General features: G+C 35.5%; 1 protein-coding gene across 2 annotated transcripts; it reads left to right on the forward strand.

Moving 5' to 3' along the window:
• Window positions 1-225: 225 nt before the first annotated feature.
• On the forward strand, window positions 226-17,249 carry LOC106666741 (cullin-3-A). 2 transcript variants are annotated; one of them, XM_014394138.2, is made up of 13 exons: window positions 226-868; window positions 9,913-10,110; window positions 10,163-10,732; window positions 10,831-11,025; window positions 11,119-11,295; window positions 11,679-11,849; window positions 11,910-12,017; window positions 12,076-12,197; window positions 13,394-13,798; window positions 13,880-14,018; window positions 14,088-14,215; window positions 14,291-14,343; window positions 16,808-17,249. In XM_014394138.2, exons 1-12 carry the CDS (start codon window positions 812-814, stop codon window positions 14,313-14,315), a joined length of 2,295 nt encoding a protein of 764 aa, XP_014249624.1. In that variant the 5' UTR covers window positions 226-811; the 3' UTR covers window positions 14,316-14,343; window positions 16,808-17,249. The 2 variants fall into 2 exon arrangements, with proteins under 2 accessions (XP_014249624.1, XP_014249623.1); XM_014394137.1 differs by lacking the exon at window positions 226-868 and adding an exon at window positions 6,490-6,859.
• The last annotated feature ends 3,163 nt before the right edge of the window (window positions 17,250-20,412 follow it).

The following is a 20,412-nucleotide window of genomic DNA, read 5'->3' on the forward strand; positions in this document are numbered from 1 at the left end:
TGCTGAGAATCACTTTTATGATTGATATCACGTGAAAGTTTTATGTCGGTTGATGTCAATCATGTTGTCAAAACGTGTAGTGTCAACTGTCAGCTAGTTGTGTAGTTCGAGTACTTTTGTTGTAAAAACGTGAAAAGCGCGGCGGCGGCTTTGCCGAATTTCCTCCCGCGGCGTGACGTGTCCGTAGATAGCGCGTTGCCGTTTGAGCCGTGTTTCTATCGCAATCGTGTTAAATGGCCGACCGTGGAGAGCTGTGAACTCGTCGTGAATGTAGTTTTAATCGGACGGTCGTTTTTCTCGTGGCCCACCATCGACAAATGTAACGCCGTTTGACACCAGACCGTAAAAATTCCCAGTCACCTCCCCGAACCGGCGATAAGGAGCGAGGACGGCCCGACCCCTGGCAAATGGACCCATCGCCCGTCCAGTTCCCGTCCGTTCACTAGAAAGAAGATCCGGCCTCCGGGGCAAAATTGGAGGAAAAACGCCGAGACCCGCTCCCGAGGGCGACGGCTCCGACACATTTCCACTTTCCCACGACGCCTTCCAACAGCCGCGACCCTCTTCTGTGATGTAGGCGTCTCGGGTTTTTGCATTTTTTGTTTGATCAGCTGAACCGCTTCCCCCCTTTCTGTTCCTTTTATTTTCAGTTTTTGGACCTTTTTTTTTCTCGGGAAAAGAAAGAGCTCCCCAGGGCTCCGGCATCGTCCAAAGTCGAACCCTTTGACTGTGACGCCTGGTCCGAGCATTCCCGATTTTCTGTTTTGTTTTTTTTTCTTTTCATTTCCCATTCCTAAACGTCCCGGGCAAAATGATGAAAAGCGGTCTTCCGAAGAAAGAAGGAAAGATGAGGATCAGAGCTTTCCCGGTAAGTGTTCTTTTTTACACCCCCTTACTTATTTATTAGCGTGAAAATAAGCTCCGTCCTTACAACTCTTGAAATCGCTTGTGTTTTGTCAGTTTGTCGTTCTCCGGCCTCTCGAATTGCGTTAGAGACGTGTCTCATCGTCAGATACGGCGACGGTGGGGCAGAGGCCTTGATTCGTCGGGACACAATTCAGCTTGAACGAATGTAGATCGACGGACTCAAAAACTGACAGAAAAATTTCGAAACGCCCGTCGTTTCTTAAGAAAGCGCTTGAAAAAGCTTTCAAATTCGACAGCACGTTCATTCACGAAAGTCCTTCCGGTTTGACAGCGGGTGAGCGTGATTTAAACACCGGTGATCTAAAAAAAGGTCCGTTTCTAATTTGACAATCACGAACTACAAAATTTAAAAGTACACAATTTAAAAGTATCACTTAAAAGTACACTCTTGCATAATTAGGGAAGACTAAAAACGTCGCATCTAATGCCTTGAAATCTAAAAAAACCTTGAAAATTTGAAATATCATGCAAGAATATTTTCTGCCATGCCTCACCCTGCTTATAACGTTTATCAAAACTGGTGATGGCTGAGAGCAGAATCAAGTCTGAGAAAATTGAGGTGCTACTCTGACCATGATGGTAGACAAAAATCAAACTATGTTTTTCAACAAGAAAGCTCTATTTTCTATTTAGAAGAAAGAATTTTCTCTCATGCCTCATCCTGTGTTTAAAGCTGACCAAAAACTGCTGACTGCTAGTTTGTGAGCCCATAAACTGGTGATAGCTGAGAGCCAAAAAAAGTCAGAGAAAATGGAGAAACTAAGCAGACCAAAATGATTGGAAATGATCAACCTGCAGGCCTATTCAACATGCAATCTCAGAATCTTTGATAAAAGGAATTTTCTGACATGCATCACTCTGTGTTGTTTATAGCAGATCAAAAACTGATGATGTCTAAAAGCCAAAATTGTCAGATGACAGAGAGACTAAGCAGATCAAAACGATTGGAAATGAACAACTTATAGGTTTATTCAACAAACAGTCTCTGAATCTTTGATAGAAGGAATTTTCTGTCATCCTCACCCTATGTTTGAAAGTTGACCAAAAGTTGATGATGGCTTGGAGCCAAAACATGTTTGATGACGTAGAGAGGCTAAGCAGACCAAAATGATCAGAAATGACTAAACTTCAGGCTTAATCAAAAAGTAATCTCATAATCTTTGATAGAAAGGATTTTCTGTCATGTCTCAGCTTGTGTTTAAAACTGATGGTAGCTGTGGGTCAAAACAAATCTGATGACATGGAGACTAAAAAGACCCAAATGAATAGAAATGACTGAACTACAAGTTTTCCTCATAATACACTCTTGAATGATTAGACATTAGCCTTTAGACAAGGCTAAATATAGCATTGCCACAGTTTTTAAAAATTGAGAGACTATGCAGATCAAGTTGATTGGAAATGATCCAACTCCAAGAGATCTCAGAATCTTGGTAGAAGACTTTTTGTCATGCCTCACCCTGTTTTGGAATCTGATCAAAATCTGCTGATGGCTGAGAGCCAGAACAAATCTGAGAAAATGGAGAAACTAAGCAGACCAAAATGATTGGAAATGATTAAACTGACGGCTTAATCAACAAGCAATCTCAGAATCTTTGACAGAAGGAATTTTCTGTCATGCCTCACTCTGTGTTTAAAGCTGTCCTAAAACTGATGATAGCTGAGACCCAAAACATGTCTGATAACATAGAGACTATACCCAAATGATCAGAAATGACTAAACTACAGGTTTTCTTCATAGTACACTCTTGATTGATTAAACAAGGCTAAAATATAACAATGCCACTTTTTTTTTAATGACCAAACTGATGGGAAATGATCAAACTCTAACAGATCTCAGAATCTTGGTAGAACTGATCATAAACTGGATGGTTGTTAATGATCAAACTACAAGTTTATCAAACAAGGGAGCCAGTTATTTGGTAGAAGGAATTTTCTGTCATGCCTCCCCTTGTGTTTAAAGCTGACCAAAAACTGATGATAGCTGAGCGCCAGGACAATCTGGGAAAATGGAGAATCTAAGCAGACCAAGATGATCGGAAATGATCAAACTGAAGGCTTAATCACCAAGCATCTCATAATCTTTGATAGAAGGAATTTTCTGTCATGCTTCTTCCTGTTTGTAGCTGACCAAAAACTGGTGATGGCTGAGAGTCAAAACATGCCTAATGACGTAGAGAGACTAAATAAATCAAAATGATTGAAAATGTATAAACTACCTCTTCTCTTAATACTCTTGGATGATTAAACAAGGCTAAACATAATGGAGGCAACTTTTTGTTATTAAGTAATCAGTTATCTATATGTTAATTAAATATTAAATAACATATAAACATTAGAAATTTTTAATATAATGCAGACTTTTCTATCATGGTCTGGAAACTCCTCCAGTTCCCGGTATCCATAATCAATCCATCAAACATGCTAAAATAATTGGCAATGACTAAACTATTGGTTTTGGTAACAGTTCTCTCTAGAAGTATTAGAAAAATTCAAAATACATTACCTTCTTTCCTCTTACAAGTAGGATAATTAAAGAACCAAAACATCATAATAAACATCTGAAGTATATGCCAAGATTTTTATAAAAATGCAAAAACACCTCCATTAAAAGGCAGTTAGATTGTAATAAACGAGGATATGGCTTGTCATTAATTTGTAGTTTGATCGTTTCTGATCATCACACATGATGGCTCAAGCCGAAAGGAGAGGGTGTGCAATACAAAAATGATTGGAAATGACCAAATCTATAAAGCACTTGCCAGATGAAATGAGTCTGATGAAATAGCAAGACTGGATGAAAATGATTGGGAATGATCAATCTACAGGCTGGCCTAACTAGAAATCTTAGAATCTTTTATGGAAAGACCTGTCATACCTCAACTTGCTAATAACCCTTAACAACACTGATTATAGCTGAGAACCAAAACTGATTTGACAAAATTGCGAGACAATACAAACCAAGATGATTGGAAATGAACAAACTACAGGTTTTTCTAACAAGAAATCTCAGAAATTTTTGGTTGAAGGAATTTTCTGTCATGCCTCACCCTGTTTATAATTTTTACTAACAAACGAGAAATATATAGAGATAAAATACAGAGACTAAGCTGACCAAAATGATTGGAAATGACCAATCGACAAAGTCCTTGACGGATGAAACCTGTCTGATAAAATTGCGAGACTAACGAGATGACAATGATAGTAAATATCCAATCTACAGGTTCATCTAACAAGAAATCTCAGAATCTCTAGCAGGAACACTGCTGTCTTATCTGATGATGGTTAAAAGGTAAAACAATCTGACAAAATTGTGAGACTAAACAGGCTAAAATTATTGGAAATGATCCATCTTTAAGTTCTCTTTAAATTACACTCTTGAATGATTAGACAAAATTACATGCGTCACCTCCTTGTCTTGTGCAATCAGCTTAATTAAAAATAAAATATCTTGACAATTTAAAATATGTAAAGATTTTCATATAAATGCTTGTTATTTAAAGGCAGCTTAAATTTTTAAATTGTAATAAACTAGGATATGGTCTGTCATTTCTTTGTAGTTAGGTCTTTTTGATCATTAGTAATGATGGCTTGAGCCATAACAGAGATTGTAGGCAAAACAAAAATTGTAGGAAATGACCAATCAACAGGTTCATCTAACTAGAATCTGAGAATCTTTGGTTGAATGATTTTTCTGTTATGCCTCACCTTTCTTATAACCCTGACTGAAAACAGGTAATGGCTCATAGCAGAAATGTGGCTGACAAAAATCCGAAATTGTGCAGACCAAGATGATTTGAAGTGACCAAACTACAGGTTCCTCAGTCTAGATCCCGAGGAGAAATATTACAATTAATTACTTTGTTATTTCCATGGCTGATTTCAAAATGAGAGACCTTATAAATAATATTAGTAAAATTTTATTTTTATCTAAAAGTGAAATTAATGACAACACTTCTTAAATACCTTCCAGACCCTGTTGAAACTAAAATTTCCTGCAATCGATTAAACAATTTCAAATAAAATTTTGTCTCAAATGAGCTTGTAAAAAAACCTTGAATTGATATTAATAAAGAGAGTGAGTCACTTGAATTTTTTTTGACACTTGTTCTTGTATAAATGTTTCACTGTGCACGATTGATTCTATGTTGTGTGTTTGACCAATTTTTAGATTGCTGGTAGATGGATTTCATAAACGTCAACATTGTTAAATGTCAGGACACGACTCAGGTTTATTGATCACTCATTGATAGATAACCATTTGTAAATTTCTCTTTTATTAATTTTTACATTGTAAATATTTACGGTTGAAGATTATTCATCGTTAATTAAAAAAGTAATTATGTCATTATTTGCAATTTGATCTTTAATTATCTTGGTCTGCCCATGCTTGCTTATCTTGGTCTGTCAGTGTTTCACGTAGTGGACATACACTGGAAAAAGGTGAAGTGCTGAAAAATGTGATGGCAGACCCAAACTAGCTAGGAAAGGCAGACCATGGTGGTCGGTAAGGATCAAATTATGGGTTCATCATAGAGGAAATTTCACGATTTGTTTGATTTTGGAGGTTGTATTATTTCTATTGCATAATATCGTGATTTCTTTAACTTTATTTGTTTAAAAAAATATATATTTGCAAGTAAATAGACAAGCTGGAATGGTTGTGGCACTTGAATACAATTATTTGCATTTGTAGGTTGATTAGTATTTATCACTGTAAGCATTTAATTATTCAGTTTGACAAAGCTTTTTCAGATAATATCTTATCTTAGAGACAAGTAACATACATCCTGTAATGTTTAAGATATCCGTGAATTATATATATTCTTTTCAATATTTTTGAAACAGCATCGTTGTTTTTTCCAACGAGATGAATACAACATCCAACCGGTGATTCCTTTATTTTATTATTACTTAATGATTTTTTTGCATAAAAATTAATTCATTTATATTATTGTGTACATGATATGAAATTTGAATTAAATCTTTATAATTGTGTTTTTGTTTGTTTCATTTTTGTACATAAATTGGATTTGCGTGTTATTGAAAGGATAGAATAAAATATGGTTATTTGTTAGGTATGTTTTAAATATGTTTTTAGTTTCTTAAAATACAATAATAATAATAAAGTAAAATAACTTAGTTAAGCTATGATTTGATCTGTAATTCATGATCACTAATTATTTATTATTAAACAAGGTGAAAATTATATTGTTTTTGAACTATTCATATTTGTCACATGTGACTCCATTTGCTCTTTTGCTACGTAGTTTTTGGTATAATCTCATATTTGGAAAATAATAAATAATTTTAGAAAGGCAAAGGCTGCTGATCTAATGCAAAGCCCGTTCACATAGCAAGCACGCTAAAATTTACATAATTTGTTTTTTTATGTCCAAAATTAAATATGTTGTATGGGACAATTATGTAGTAGAGTTAAGACTCGATATTCTCAGGCTGATGTGCTATCCCAGCCGAGGGTTTAAACTTTCTTTTCCTGCCTGTTCCGTTTTGTGAGATGGTTTAGAAAAAATGAGTTGGTGTGAGACTGCTCTGAAGTAACACATGTTTGCCACATGTGGTCCCTTTCCACCTTTTGACAAAACACCATCTAAAAACTCTTAAACAACTAACAAAAAAAATTTTAAGTACATAAATTAACTTAAATTTGGAAGTGTTGTATCTCCGGACGAATCTTAAATTTTTGGAAATGTAAAGCGGCCGCAAATTATGATCGGCAATTTCGGGCGGCGTTGATGATGGATCCACACGAGCCGAGATTCCATAGGAGTTATATGGAGTGCGGACGACCCTTTTTGATCATCGGGTGTTTGGGATGAGTCCTGTGAAGAACTTTCACAATTTCACTATTGGAGTGTGGCACTTGGATCTAAAGAAGAAGAAAAAATGTCAGATACCACCTGTGAATCCTGTAAGGGGCTAACGCTTATTTATTCTCCACTCTACTGTCGTGTTATTTCCATTTTGGGTACCTCCTCCAATTCACTCATATGTTTCTCAGTTTAAAAAAACAAAAAAACATGTAGGCTTGGCTCACCATGTACAAATTTGGAGTTGTACAATTGTTTTCAAAAATGATTTTTTAGTTTTGCCTAGTCTGTAACGTTATTTTAATTGTGTGAATCATATAATTTTCTTCTTGTTATTGTTATGGAATTGAAATTTATCGTCAACCTAAATTACAAATGGAAATGATCATAGATTGAATAAAATTATAACCTTTGTTTTCAAACAGCAGACTAAAATGATGAGTCTCACTATTTTTGCTCATGTGAAACGCCATGACTTTCAAAAGTGATGTCAAATAAAACTAATTTTTATGACAAGGAGCCAAACACTTAAAAATCCCCTTGATTCCATTTTTTGCTAGTATTTTACATCATGGCTGGATTATGCCTTTGATAATTAATTTGACCTCTTTATGGCGACTATTAACATCCTTTATATAACCCTTGATAAATCCAAGTTCCTATTTAATTTATTTGTTAGTGTATTTTCCCAAACATCAAAATTTGAACCTAAATGAATTACTTCATGGGACATTCTCATGATGCATGAGCTTATTTATCTAAATACCTAATATATACGCATATTAATGTTCAACATTGAATAATATGACAATTAATTAAGGTTTTTAGTTGAGATGAAAAAAAGTTAATGGGACGAGAGGGATTCGAACCCACGACCTTCGGCTAGATACGCCGCTGCTCTGCCACCTGAGCTAACCTGACCTCGATCCACTTGGACATCAACTCCCCATCTCAACCCCACCTTATGAGTTTTCATCTCAACTAAAAACCTTAATTAATTGTCATGTCTTAATTGGTCAAGCGGACCACGAAAGTAGTGAATTAAATAATACAATTTTATCGCAGGATTTTGTAGTTTAACCAAGATTAAAGTAAACTTGTCTTTTGTACTATCTGTACTAGTTCTTAATAATTTACCTTATCACAATTAAAATCAACAAATAAAGAAAAAATTATATTTAACAATTTTTTAACAAATAAAAACATTTGTTAAACACATAAATTTTCACGCTTACTCAAATTAAGATTCACTATGCTTCATTCATTTACATTCACAATAGCAAACACCCATATTCAGTAAAACTTACACATTCTCTCATTTACTAACATTCACACATTGTTCACTTACAGTTCACCAAACCATTTTGTGTAATGAATCAAATATGTTAAGACAAATAATCACTGTATAAAGACAAATTTATAATAGCTAACGGATGTTTAACATTATTAAAAGATAATTTCTTACAAATACACAAACACACAAATGCTCACTCTCACTCACATTTACTGTGCCTCATTCACTATCACTTACAATAACAAACATCCACACTCACTACAACTCACAATCACAATCACACTTAGTCATTCTATAACCAACAGTCATGGTGGCTTTTTCATTTACTAACTTTCACAATTGCTCACTCACAGTTAACCAAATCATTTTGTGTAATCAATAAAACTTTCTTTTGTGTTGTCAGTAATTTACTATTTATCTTCGAATACAGACAAAATAGCCAACCTGCCTAGCTGTGGTTTTATCAACTAATGGGTTATTGCTGACTCATCTAGCTATACCATCAGGGAGCACGTTGTCCAAGAGATTTATTATAGTAAACCCAGTTGATGACTTTAACAATTGCAATCATTGTATAAATGTTTAACAATTAAAAGATAACTTCTTGCTAGCACACTCACTCTCACTCACATTAACTAAGGCTAAGACTTAAGGATTAAGCTCACAGTTATTGTGCTTCATTCACTAACACTCACAATATTAAACACCTGCACTCACTAAAACTCACAATCATGCTTCTTTATTAATAGTTAACGTTTTTGTAACAAATAAAAGATAATTTTTTGCAAGCACAAAGCACAAAAATTCTCACTCACATTAACAAACACTCACACTTACTAAGTCTTATTCACTCACTCATTTGCACTCATAATGAAACAACCACACTCACATTAACCGACTCACCCACTCCTGCTCATTTAATTACATTCAAAACTGCTCACTTAGTTCACCAAAGTTAACAAATGTTCATTTTACAAATGAAAAGTACAAGTGTAATTTCAATCTTATAAGCACACACTCTTACTCTCACTTACACAAACACTCATTGTGCTTCATTCACTAATGTGCACACCCATCAAAACTGAACTAACTAAAGTGACAACGACTCTTAATCTATTCACTAACCAACATTTAAATTTATTCACTCACTACACTCACACTTGCATTTTTTGACAATTGAATTTTTGTCTTGTATTTTCTTTGAACTGTATCTACCTCTGTCACAAATCCAATGAATTGTTTTTACTGGCTCGAGGAAAAATGAAATTTTGTTTTTTTTATTGTCGATACAAAAATAAAATATTTGAAAAATTAATTCACTACTTTCGTGATCCACCTGACCAATCAATACATGAAAATTAATTAAGGTTTTTAGTTGAGATGAAAAAAAGTTAATGGCACGAGAGGGATTGGAACCCACGACCTTCGGCTAGATACGCCGCTGCTCTGCCACCTGAGCTATCGTGACCTCGAATCCCTCTTGTGCCATTAACTTTTTTTCATCTCAACTAAAAACCTTAATTAATTATTTGAAAAATTCTTAACACCAATTTAGAACCAACCAAAAGTTAGCTATGTGAGTTGCAGGTGGAGGTAGTGCTTTAAAGCTAGTTATTTTATGGTTGTTGAGACTGTTTTCATGATAATAAAACATGAAATCTTTCAAAATGAGATGTGATTCAGAAAGTTTCTGAATGTTCTCTAGTTCAGAACAGGGACATAGTGAAACTATTTGCCTGTGTTAGAATATTATTTTCATTTTTCTTTTTACCTATATCCTTTTTAGTGGATCGATTTTTGTGTCAAGAAATCGAAAATTTTTTCGAGAAATACAAAACTAACGCAATATTGATGTTATAGATGTCCATGGACGAAAAATATGTGGAAAACATATGGGGGCTGTTAAAGAGTGCTATACAGGAGATACAGAAAAAAAATAATTCTGGACTAAGTTTCGAGGAACTTTACAGAAATGCATATACAATGGTATTGCATAAATATGGCGAACGCCTCTACTCAGGACTCAAAGAGGTTGTTACTAACCACCTGGAGACCAAGGTGAGATATATGTGCTTAATCTTTGTGCGTGTTTTTAAACAACTTTTTTTAGGTGAGAGAAGATGTTTTGCGTTCCTTGCACAATAATTTCCTCCAGACACTCAATATGGCCTGGAACGACCATCAAACATCGATGGTCATGATCAGGGACATCCTCATGTACATGGACAGGGTTTACGTTCTTCAGAATGATGTCGACAATGTGTACAATTTAGGCTTAGTAATATTCAGAGACCAGGTGATCAGGTACGGTTGTATACGAGACCATTTGAGAGTCACGCTGTTAGACCTGGTCATGAGGGAGCGGAAGGGTGAAGTCGTGGACAGGATGTCCATAAAGAACGCTTCCCAGATGCTTATGGTTCTCGGCATCAACTCCCGTTCCGTATACGAGGAGGATTTCGAAAAGCCCTTCCTACAACAGTCTGCCGAATTTTACAAAATCGAAAGCCAGAACTTTTTAGGGGAGAACAGTGCTTCAGTGTACATAAAGAAAGTTGAGGCGCGCATCATAGAAGAGGCAGAACGTGCCAGACACTACCTAGACGAAAGCACTGAAGAACGTATTGTCAAAGTTGTTGAAAATGAATTAATATTGAAACATATGAAGACAATTGTCGAGGTAATATTTTCTTATCGATTAAACAAGATATTCCCACATTATTCATGATGTTTTAGACTTTCCAAGTTAACTGTATTTATTTATTTTTTTCCCCACAGATGGAAAATTCTGGTGTGGTCCATATGCTGAAAAACCAGAAAGCAGACGACCTGGCCTGCATGTACAAACTGTTCTCGAGGGTGTTTGATGGGCTCAAGACGATGTCAGAATGTGTGAGCTTGTATCTAAGGGAGCAGGGCAAGACATTAGTTGAAGAACAAGAGCCAACTACCAATGCAATACTATTTGTACAAGTATGGGCTCTTATTTTTTATTTTGTTTTAATTTTATTTATTTTTTCTAATATGATTTATACAAAGAATTAACCCATTCAAATTGTTTTTTAGAATCTTCTAGATCTGAAGGATAGACTGGACCACTTCCTCCACAATTCGTTCAATAACGACAAAATATTCAAGCAGATGATTGCTACAGATTTTGAATATTTTTTGAACCTCAATTCGAAGTCTCCTGAATATCTTTCACTTTTTATAGACGACAAATTGAAAAAGGGTGTCAAAGGCGTAAGTCAAACATAAAAGGGATTGTCAATAACTGTTATACAATCTTCTAGTCAATGTGGAGGACTGCGGTAGCCAAAGTGGTTGGCCCCGCAGTCGTGGGTTTGATTCCCACTGTCGCCGCTCCTATTTGTCATGATACCCTTCCTCCCATTTACATTAGAACACTCGACTATGTACTCTGGCTAATAAGCAAGTACATAAGGCCATTATTACCACATTAATATTATATCCATTTTCCAAATATTTTTTATGAGATACGGTGTAGAAGGGTCTTTTAAAAACTATTGATAATAGCAAACAGTTATTAAAATCAATTAAATAATTGAAAAAATGTCCTGTAGTTGGAAATAATCTGGAAATAATAATCTTTATTTGTCTTTTAGATGTCTGAACAAGAAATTGAAACAGTATTGGATAAAACCATGGTCTTATTTAGGTATTTACAAGAGAAGGATGTTTTTGAAAGATACTACAAAAACCACTTGGCGAAACGCCTTTTATTAAATAGATCTGTTTCCGATGATAATGAGAAAAATATGATCTCAAAACTAAAGGTTGACAAATTTTATAACAAATCATAAAATTCATTATTAATTTTTTTTTCTCCATTTCAGACGGAATGTGGGTGCCAATTCACTTCAAAACTTGAGGGAATGTTTAAAGATATGACAGTTTCTAATACAATTATGGAAGAGTTTAAGGAACACATCAAAGCGACCAACGTAAATATTTTTGTTTTTAAGATTTGTTTGTACAATTGAATTTAATGTTAAATTTCAGGCCAACCTTGATGGAGTGGATCTAAGCGTTCGTGTATTAACTACTGGGTTTTGGCCTACAAATAACGCCCCAAAGTGCAACATCCCTCAGGCTCCACAAAATGCTTTTGATGTTTTTAAAAGGTAATAATTGTCTGATTAATTAAAATCTCCATTTTAAAAACAATAAATTAAAATTTGGTCGTAACCGATCATGTTCTGCATTATCGCTGCTTATCTTCCTTAATGAGTTCTTAGAGGAAAAAAAAGTAGGGGCTTTATGGGGTGGCAGGTCCTGGATTACTAATCATTTTTATTGCTCAGAATAGTCTTTATACAAAGTCAGGCTAGGCCATAAGTCTCGAAGGTGGTAATCAGCAGGACCCTCTTGTAATACAAGCTCCTTGGGAAGACTTTGGACTTTGAACTTGGGGTGACTGATGTCACTGAATCTGAATGACATCTATCTGACTCTCACTCCTCAGGTTCGCACTTTAACTCTAATTGACTCATGGTCTCTGCATCTGAGTCAACCTTCACTAACTCAAGACTCACTGTCTCCAACTCCCCATTTCAACTCTGTTTCTGACTAATACTGTCTTATAGTCCTTGCACCTGACTCCATCTCAACATATGCTGACTTCTGGTCTCTGGTACAGCCAAGAACTACCTCGGGTTGCAGCTTTTTATGAGGCTTTGGATGAGGGTGTAGACCCTAGACACTAGATAAATTCACTCATGGTCTCTGCATCTGAATCAACTTTCACTAACTCTGACTCACTGTCTCCAACTCTCCATCTCAACTCTGTTCTGACTATCGCTGACTCGTAGTCCATGCATCTGACTCCATCTTAACATACACTGACTTCTGGTCTCTGGTACATCCAAGAACTACCTCGGGTTGCAGCTTTTTACAAAACTTGGACAACGGTGTAGACCCCAGACACTAGATAACTTGGTCTCAGGTGCGGTGCGGTACTTGACTACTACATCAAACTATTTCTATACAACAAACGTCAAATTGCTAACAGTTCAGATCAAAACCAAGTCAGCATAACTGACCATGCTTAGCAACTTGTGTTTTCATCCTGTTTCCTCTCTTTTGCACCTTTCTCCCCTTGCCATCTATGAGGCCTTAAGAAATTTCACAATTCAGCCTTGGTGTGCTTGAAAGCACGCTGAATATGGCGAAATATTGAAACGCGTCTGACGGACTCAAATGATCAGTAACAACCAAATTTCAGATACATCATCAGACAACATGGAGAAATCTCATAATTCAACTAAAAATTTACAACTGATCATTATGATATCTAAGCAGTATTATGTGTTGTATTTAGGTTTTACCTCGGAAAGCATAGTGGCCGACAATTGACACTTCAGCCACAGCTTGGCTCAGCAGACCTCAATGCTGTGTTCTATGGCGTGAAACGGGACGACGAGGAGGGTAAGGAAACCAGTGCTCCCGCCACGCCAAATGTGTCCACAGTACCCAGGAAGCACATCTTCCAAGTATCCACCTACCAGATGTGCGTCCTCATGCTCTTCAACAAGAGGGACAAACTGACCTACGAGGATTTGGAGACAGAAACGCAAATCCCATCGAAGGACCTCATAAGAGCTCTTCAGTCACTCGCAATGGGCAAACCGACTCAAAGAGTGCTTATTAAGGAACCCAAGACAAAAGAAATCGAGCCTTCACATCGCTTCTTCGTAAATGATACATTCTCGTCAAAGTTGCACAGGTAAATAATAATAAGTTGGTGTTTTAATTTTGGAAATATGATGACTGTCAAAATCTAATATTCAAAAAATTCCTCTAACAGAGTCAAAATTCAGACGGTGGCGGCCAAAGGTGAATCAGAACCTGAACGCAAGGAGACAAGGAGTAAGGTTGATGATGACAGAAAGCATGAAATCGAAGCTGCAATTGTCAGGATCATGAAACTAAGAAAGAAAATGGCTGTGCGTTTCATTAAAAGATAATTTTTAATTTTTAGCAACTCTTAAACAATTCTCAATTTTCTTTTTCAGCACAATGTCCTTGTCACAGAAGTAACAGAACAGCTGAAAAGTCGGTTTTTACCTTCGCCTGTCGTTATAAAGAAACGTATAGAAAACCTCATCGAAAGGGAATACTTGTCCAGAACCCTGGATGACAGGTTAGATAAAATGTTCTCTTTCATTAAAAACTTTATTGAACAGTATTGATAAAACGTGGGTTTTTTTTCTTGCAGAAAAGTCTATACATATGTCGCTTAATTTTGATGTCATTCCCACTTCTGGACATGTAAGTATAATCAGAACATATATTCAAAAAATATTTATTTCTCATATTGGTATCATTAATTATTTTAATCTACTTCATGTGTGACAACAATTTTCTAAAATTTCCTTGAGTTCTCAAAGAATTGTTTCTATAATTTAAATGTGTGGTGATTAGTGACCGCTAATCGATATTTATTTAGAAATCGTGAGATGCGGTCTGGTGTGATGTAGGTTTGAGAAAAACATTTTTTTTATCGTGCCAATATGTCGATCTTTTATTGAGATCATCTTCAGGGCCTGGGATTTACAAACAATGTTTACATATAACAATTACATTGTGGATGTGGAAAAGTGAATTTATACAATGCAAAATATATCTTTTTTATATATTCAATCAAAGTATTTCTACTAACTCAAAGTGTTTGTCTTCTGTGTAATTCTTGCGTGTCGTGTCGAGAGTGCCAGTGAGATTTTGCTATTTTGTGTTTATATACGTTGGATATTGAAGGGGTGGGGAAGGATGACGGTATAGAAAAGACATTTTTGTATAAGGCGTCGGCTTCTTTGAGGTGAAAAGAGCCGACGAAGGGAAAAAATGTGTNATCTCAGTAAAGATCGAAACGTTGGCACGATAAAGAAAATGTTTTTCTGAAACCTACATCACACCAGACCGCATCTCACGATTTCTAAATAAATATAATTTAATGTTCGTGCTGAACCGGCATTGGGCCACTTATTGGATCCGTCTTTACCCAGGGTTTTTTAAACAACTAAAATGTGTTTTGCCGTAGTGCTGTCTTCAATGGCAAACCTTTTAAATAACATGCCTGACTGGGTGTGTTTGACTTGATACTGGGCATTGGTCTGCGAGTCGATGAACTCATTCTGAACCAGCATTGAATCACTTATTGGGCCTGTTTTTATCCATAGGTTTTTTTAACAACTAAAATGTGTTTTGCTATAGCGCTATCTTCAGTGACAAACCTTTTAAGTAACGTGAGTGTAAATTCTGGTGCACAAAATTCCACAAATCTATTAAGCTCCAATCACTTATCCCAATTCATAAGATCCTGTACTATACTCAATAATCATCCTACGAGGTGATTACTACAGTGATCTTTCACACCTTAGTGCCTTTACATGGAAGCTGAATTTTCACCCCCTCCCAGGCAACAAATTAAAAAATAAAAAGGCATTTTGACTGCAGGCCAGCCATCCCACTGGTTGGAATACATTGGCTCTGCTGAAAAATCACCCAGCCGCATTGACACGTTAAAACATTTTTTTCCATATTTTTATTGTGGCTGTTGTGTGTGCGGAATGTTGGGGTTTTTCATGAACAAAATTAGCTGGGCTGTTATAGACTACATTGTAATGTAATTTTGAAGCCTTACCTAGTTCAGAATGACTCATTTCTGGACCCAGATGTTCTGGAGAGGAAGCCTGAAGGCTTTGAAAATGCATTAAAATGTAAATCTATAAAAGCTCAATTGTTTTTGTTAAATAAAAAAGCCTAAAATTACGTATGTTACTACATATTTAATCTTTTTGGGACTAGTTGAGAGTTGGAGGCTCTCCAGAACCAGAGGCAATTTGCCTCATTTGGCTTATACGCTCCTTAGGTATGGTGGCAACATAATACTTTTCATGTTTTATTTTATTTATTTATTTTTTTATTGATTTATTTTAAAAGAGCTGTAGCTGGACACACAGCTTCTCTTGGACAGGTTGTACACAATGTGTAGGAGACACCTCCCATACCCTTCCTTTCTTTCTTCATCATCAGCGAACAATTCTTTTCTTATGTTCACAATCTGGCCTCTCGTTAACTTTTGCTAAATTGCGACAACCATTTTTCTGGAAAACCATTCTGCCACAAATCTCCGTCTCTTTGGCAATTCCTATTTTCGACAAGCTCCCCCCCCCCCAGGGGAAGCCCTATCATCTATACTAGTGACTTTTCCGATTTTTTGCCTCTTGCCTGCTTAATTCTCTCAGTTTTAGTTTACATTGTTTTCATTCACAGAAATTTTATTTTTCACAGAAATATATATTTGTTTTTTGTCTTTATTTATATGTATTTTTTCCAACTCTATACTCATGTATATGTATGTACTCTACATATACAGAGTTGTGCTAAATTAGTATTTATTTTATTTTTTTGGTTATTATGTTTTTATTAATTAATATAAAGAATACTGTTTGTAAAATGTAAAATCAATTAAAACAACTTCGTTTTTATCACACCATTTGCTTATTTTCTATTGAAAACTTGCTTGGAATTTCGATGAACGATGCAAAATAAATCAGGCTGGGGTCACGTAGCGACAAAGAATATAAGCAGGGAAAGCGTCTTACCATCCTAAAATCAGGGTCGAAAAAGTTAATGTTTTGCCTATAACATATATACAAAATAAAACTACATTAACAAACTTTTTTACAAGTAATGTTGAAGTGAATATTAATTAAAATGATTTCTCTTTCAGATTGGAGTGTGATCTGCGCTATTATTGTCCTCACTCACATCTTTCATCATCAACTGTTCTCTCTCAGCTCCTCCAATGAAAAATGATAATAGTAATAAAAAAGGAAAAAATCACAAAATGCATTAAAAAAACAAAAAAACAAAAAAAAATTGCAAAAGTTAGATAACATTTGTAATGTATACAGCTTTCTATTTTCATTTTTAAAAGGCTATCTTCAGTTCTCGTATTTGGTATTTATAATTTCTATTTGATTCTCTGATTAGTATTTTTTTTCATCTTCAAAAGCCAAATTGCGTACAGAAAATTTAGGTTTATTCCTTGGCTTCAAAGGCATTGGAAAGTCAGACTGTGATAATGGAATGATTCAGTTATTAACGCCTAAGGGATAAAACGGCTAAATAGAAACACATATTTAAATAATTAAGAAAAATAACTTAGATAACCAATGTCTTTTATTTTGTGGACTTATTCATCGCCGATCTCGGCATACAACAACTAAGCTTAGATACAGATCGCTCCAGTGTGTTTAAACAAACCTTAACTCACATCCTACTCCATGGTTTGTCCTATTACATTTTCAACGTTTTTTCTAACTTACATAGTTTTGTCGGAGAAAGGCTTTCTCTTTCGGTTTTAGTGTCTATTGAATTTACTTTAAAGTGGACATGACAAATCTAATCGTCTAGCGTATAATATTTGTACAGTTGTAATTTAATGATTAATTTGGATATATATAATATTTGCACACTCAGAACATTTTGAAGAACGTAATAATTTAAATATTTTCATTTGTAATATAAAACTATTTAAGAAGAATTAATTTTAAATGATATAAGAGCTCACCATTATTTGAGGATAAAATATATATCTTATTATTATTGCCAATATTATTAATTAATAAAATATATATACAGGAAATCAATACATATAAAAATTACCTTTCCAATTAGTGTTTGTCTAAGATAAAATATATATACAATATTTAAAAAGAAATGTCAAATGTGTTTTTTAATACATATACTCATTTTGAACTATCTTTTGAGTAAGTTCTGTATACAGGAGCAATCCATATTTAGAATTACGTATTAAAGAGTTTAAAACAGAAAAAAAGATTGTAAATAAATATATTTCTGGTTAGTTGAGCAAAATGTAATTTTTGATACCTATGATATTCCTTGTTCCATTTTGTTTTTGTGTTATTTTTTTAACACTGTGGGGCCTATTTCATGTGACATCTAATGGATATTTTTTGAGAATATAAAGAGCCCGTGGTAGTCGTCCACTTGACAACTCAATGGCAAAGTAAATGTAACACTTCCATAATTCAGGGGGGGGGGTTAATGGAATATTGGTACAGTTGGCCTTACTTTTGATTAGAAGGATTGGATGTTGGATGATTTGGCAGAAACCAGTTCCACTCCATATGTCCTAACTGGTTACTGTAAAGTCAGCATAAGGCAAGTTTAGTATTGACAGACAAGACAGATTTTGTCCTAAAAAATTCCAGTTATACAAGTCTTCTGTTAAATAAAGGGATTCCAAGTCTTCTGTGTAGGTACAGTAGTAAATATTTAACTTGAATGGGAATCGGTATCTTTTTTGTTGTTATCATGTTCAGTGGAGGGCAAGACTGTTTTTTCAATGTGAACATAAACTAAGTACATTTTTATTCATTCAGTCTTGTCCTCCTCTTTTTGCACAATCTTTGATATGTTCACGGTTTTCTTGAAAGTTGGAGGTTGCTTGGATAGGATTCAGATAAGAGGACAAAATTACAGTATTGTCCGTGCAGGTGGTGATGATGGTGTTAGGATGTATAGGTAGGTCAGCAGTATAAATGTAAAGGATGGGACCAAGAATGCTCCCTTGAGAGATGCTGGGTTGTATCTGTATCTTGCAAGAGCTTATTGCTGCACGAAAAAATGAAGCTGATTCTGGTTGGATATTGGTTGGTAAAGTGTACAATTATACAGGGTGTCTACACTCTATTTCAGGGCTTCGCAAACTGTGGTCCACAGACTCCTGGGGGTCTTTTTTTTTAAATTTATTTATTTAATACCTGATCCCATAGTGATTTCAGGTATTCATAACCATATACAATTATTATTTACAATTAATTTAATACAATTTTACTAGCAAAATAATTTAAGGCTTCAATATGGTCTCTAATCAAACTGTGATGGTCGGGTGGCCATTGTCCACCTTTACATACAACGTTCCTTATTAGAGATTTTCGGCATGGTTCTTGAATGGGGCAGTTGAATAAGATATGGTCCCATGTTTGTTGAGGTCTCCCTGGACAGTCGCATTCCGAATCCCGTGTTATGTGGAATCTATACATATATTCTCGATTTCGTCCATGGCTGCTTGTAAGTTGGGTAAGCATACGGTGGTGTTTCAGTTTTACTGCCATCCTTGAGTCTACCGTTGGGAAGAACTTTTTAGTTTGAAGACCTTTAGCAGTACGTCTCCAACGTTCTTCCCATTGTGCCAATGTCATTTTCGAGGCCATGGAGATGACGTAGCTTTTTGGCACTACTGTGATTGTTGTTTCTAGTTCAGAGTTTTCTGTAGCTTCCTTTGCTGCTGCATCGGTTTCCTCATTACCTTGGATCCCTGTGTGCGCTGGTACCTTTTCAATACTGATATTCCAGCCATTATCATGCAATGATTTTATCATATTTCTGATGTCGGATACCATCAGGCGTCGTGCTTTGTAATTTTTAATTTTATTGATGGATATGCGGCTGTCTGTCATCACTATCACGTTTTTGTTCACTTCCCCAACATCCTCAGGATAGCAATGAGTTCAGCTTGGTTGTCGAGCACCAGCTAGCGAGTCTAATTTATATTGTTTCTTGCAGTTTGTTGTCTTTTCCATAGATGGCTAGGGCTGCTCCAACCTCATTATTCATTTTGCTCCCATCGGTGTATATTACGATCTTGTCTTGCTGATTGTGATTCCTTGAGTTCTATAAGCCGGATGGGGCCATTCATTTAAAGGCAGTGTGGGTTCCACGATAAGTGCATGGAAGGCTTTGTTGAGTGGCCTTTTTATGGTGAAGTAGATATCCGTTAGTTCCCTTAGTTTAAGTTCGATCGGGGCTACCCCTGCCATGATACAAGCTGCTTCATACGAAATTGTCCTATATCCTTTTATTATTCGTAGAGCGATTTTTCTTTGTACACCTTCGAGTTTTTTGAGATTTTTCTTATTATCTACAGGGTTAATCCAGACTGGGGCTGCGTACATCAATAATGGTAGTATGGATCCAGAATAGATGATTTGAAGTGCCTCGGATCCCAGGCCCCAGTATACCTTTGCCGAACGAGCAAGCATATTAATCAGTTCAATGCTTTTTGGCTAATGTAATCAACATGTTTCTTCCAGGTAAACTTGCTATCAAATATTACGCCCAGGTATTTAAGTTCGTTAACAATCTTTAGTTTTGTTCCTCCAAGATATACATTAATAGTGTTAATATTTCTCCTTTTTGTTGTTACCTGTTCGGGTTGAAGTTGATCTTATTTTCAGATGACCATTTTTCAACTATGAACATACATTTATTAGCTGTATATTCGGCATAGTCAATGTCACGGGAGCT

This window comes from Cimex lectularius, unplaced genomic scaffold, assembly GCF_000648675.2.
Source record: "Cimex lectularius strain Harlan isolate CLEC.00 unplaced genomic scaffold, Clec_2.1 scaffold2, whole genome shotgun sequence".
NCBI classification, from domain to species: Eukaryota; Metazoa; Arthropoda; class Insecta; order Hemiptera; family Cimicidae; genus Cimex; species Cimex lectularius.

Excerpts from the sequence above, each read along its gene's own strand:
- LOC106666741 (XM_014394137.1), top strand. The coding sequence starts at position 6,764 with ATGAGTCCTGTGAAGAACTTTCACAATTTCACTATTGGAGTGTGGCAC. Across the intron at positions 10,733-10,830 it reads ATATGAAGACAATTGTCGAG|ATGGAAAATTCTGGTGTGGT; the intron begins GTAATATTTTCT and ends TTTTCCCCACAG. Across the intron at positions 11,850-11,909 it reads ATATGATCTCAAAACTAAAG|ACGGAATGTGGGTGCCAATT; the intron begins GTTGACAAATTT and ends TCTCCATTTCAG.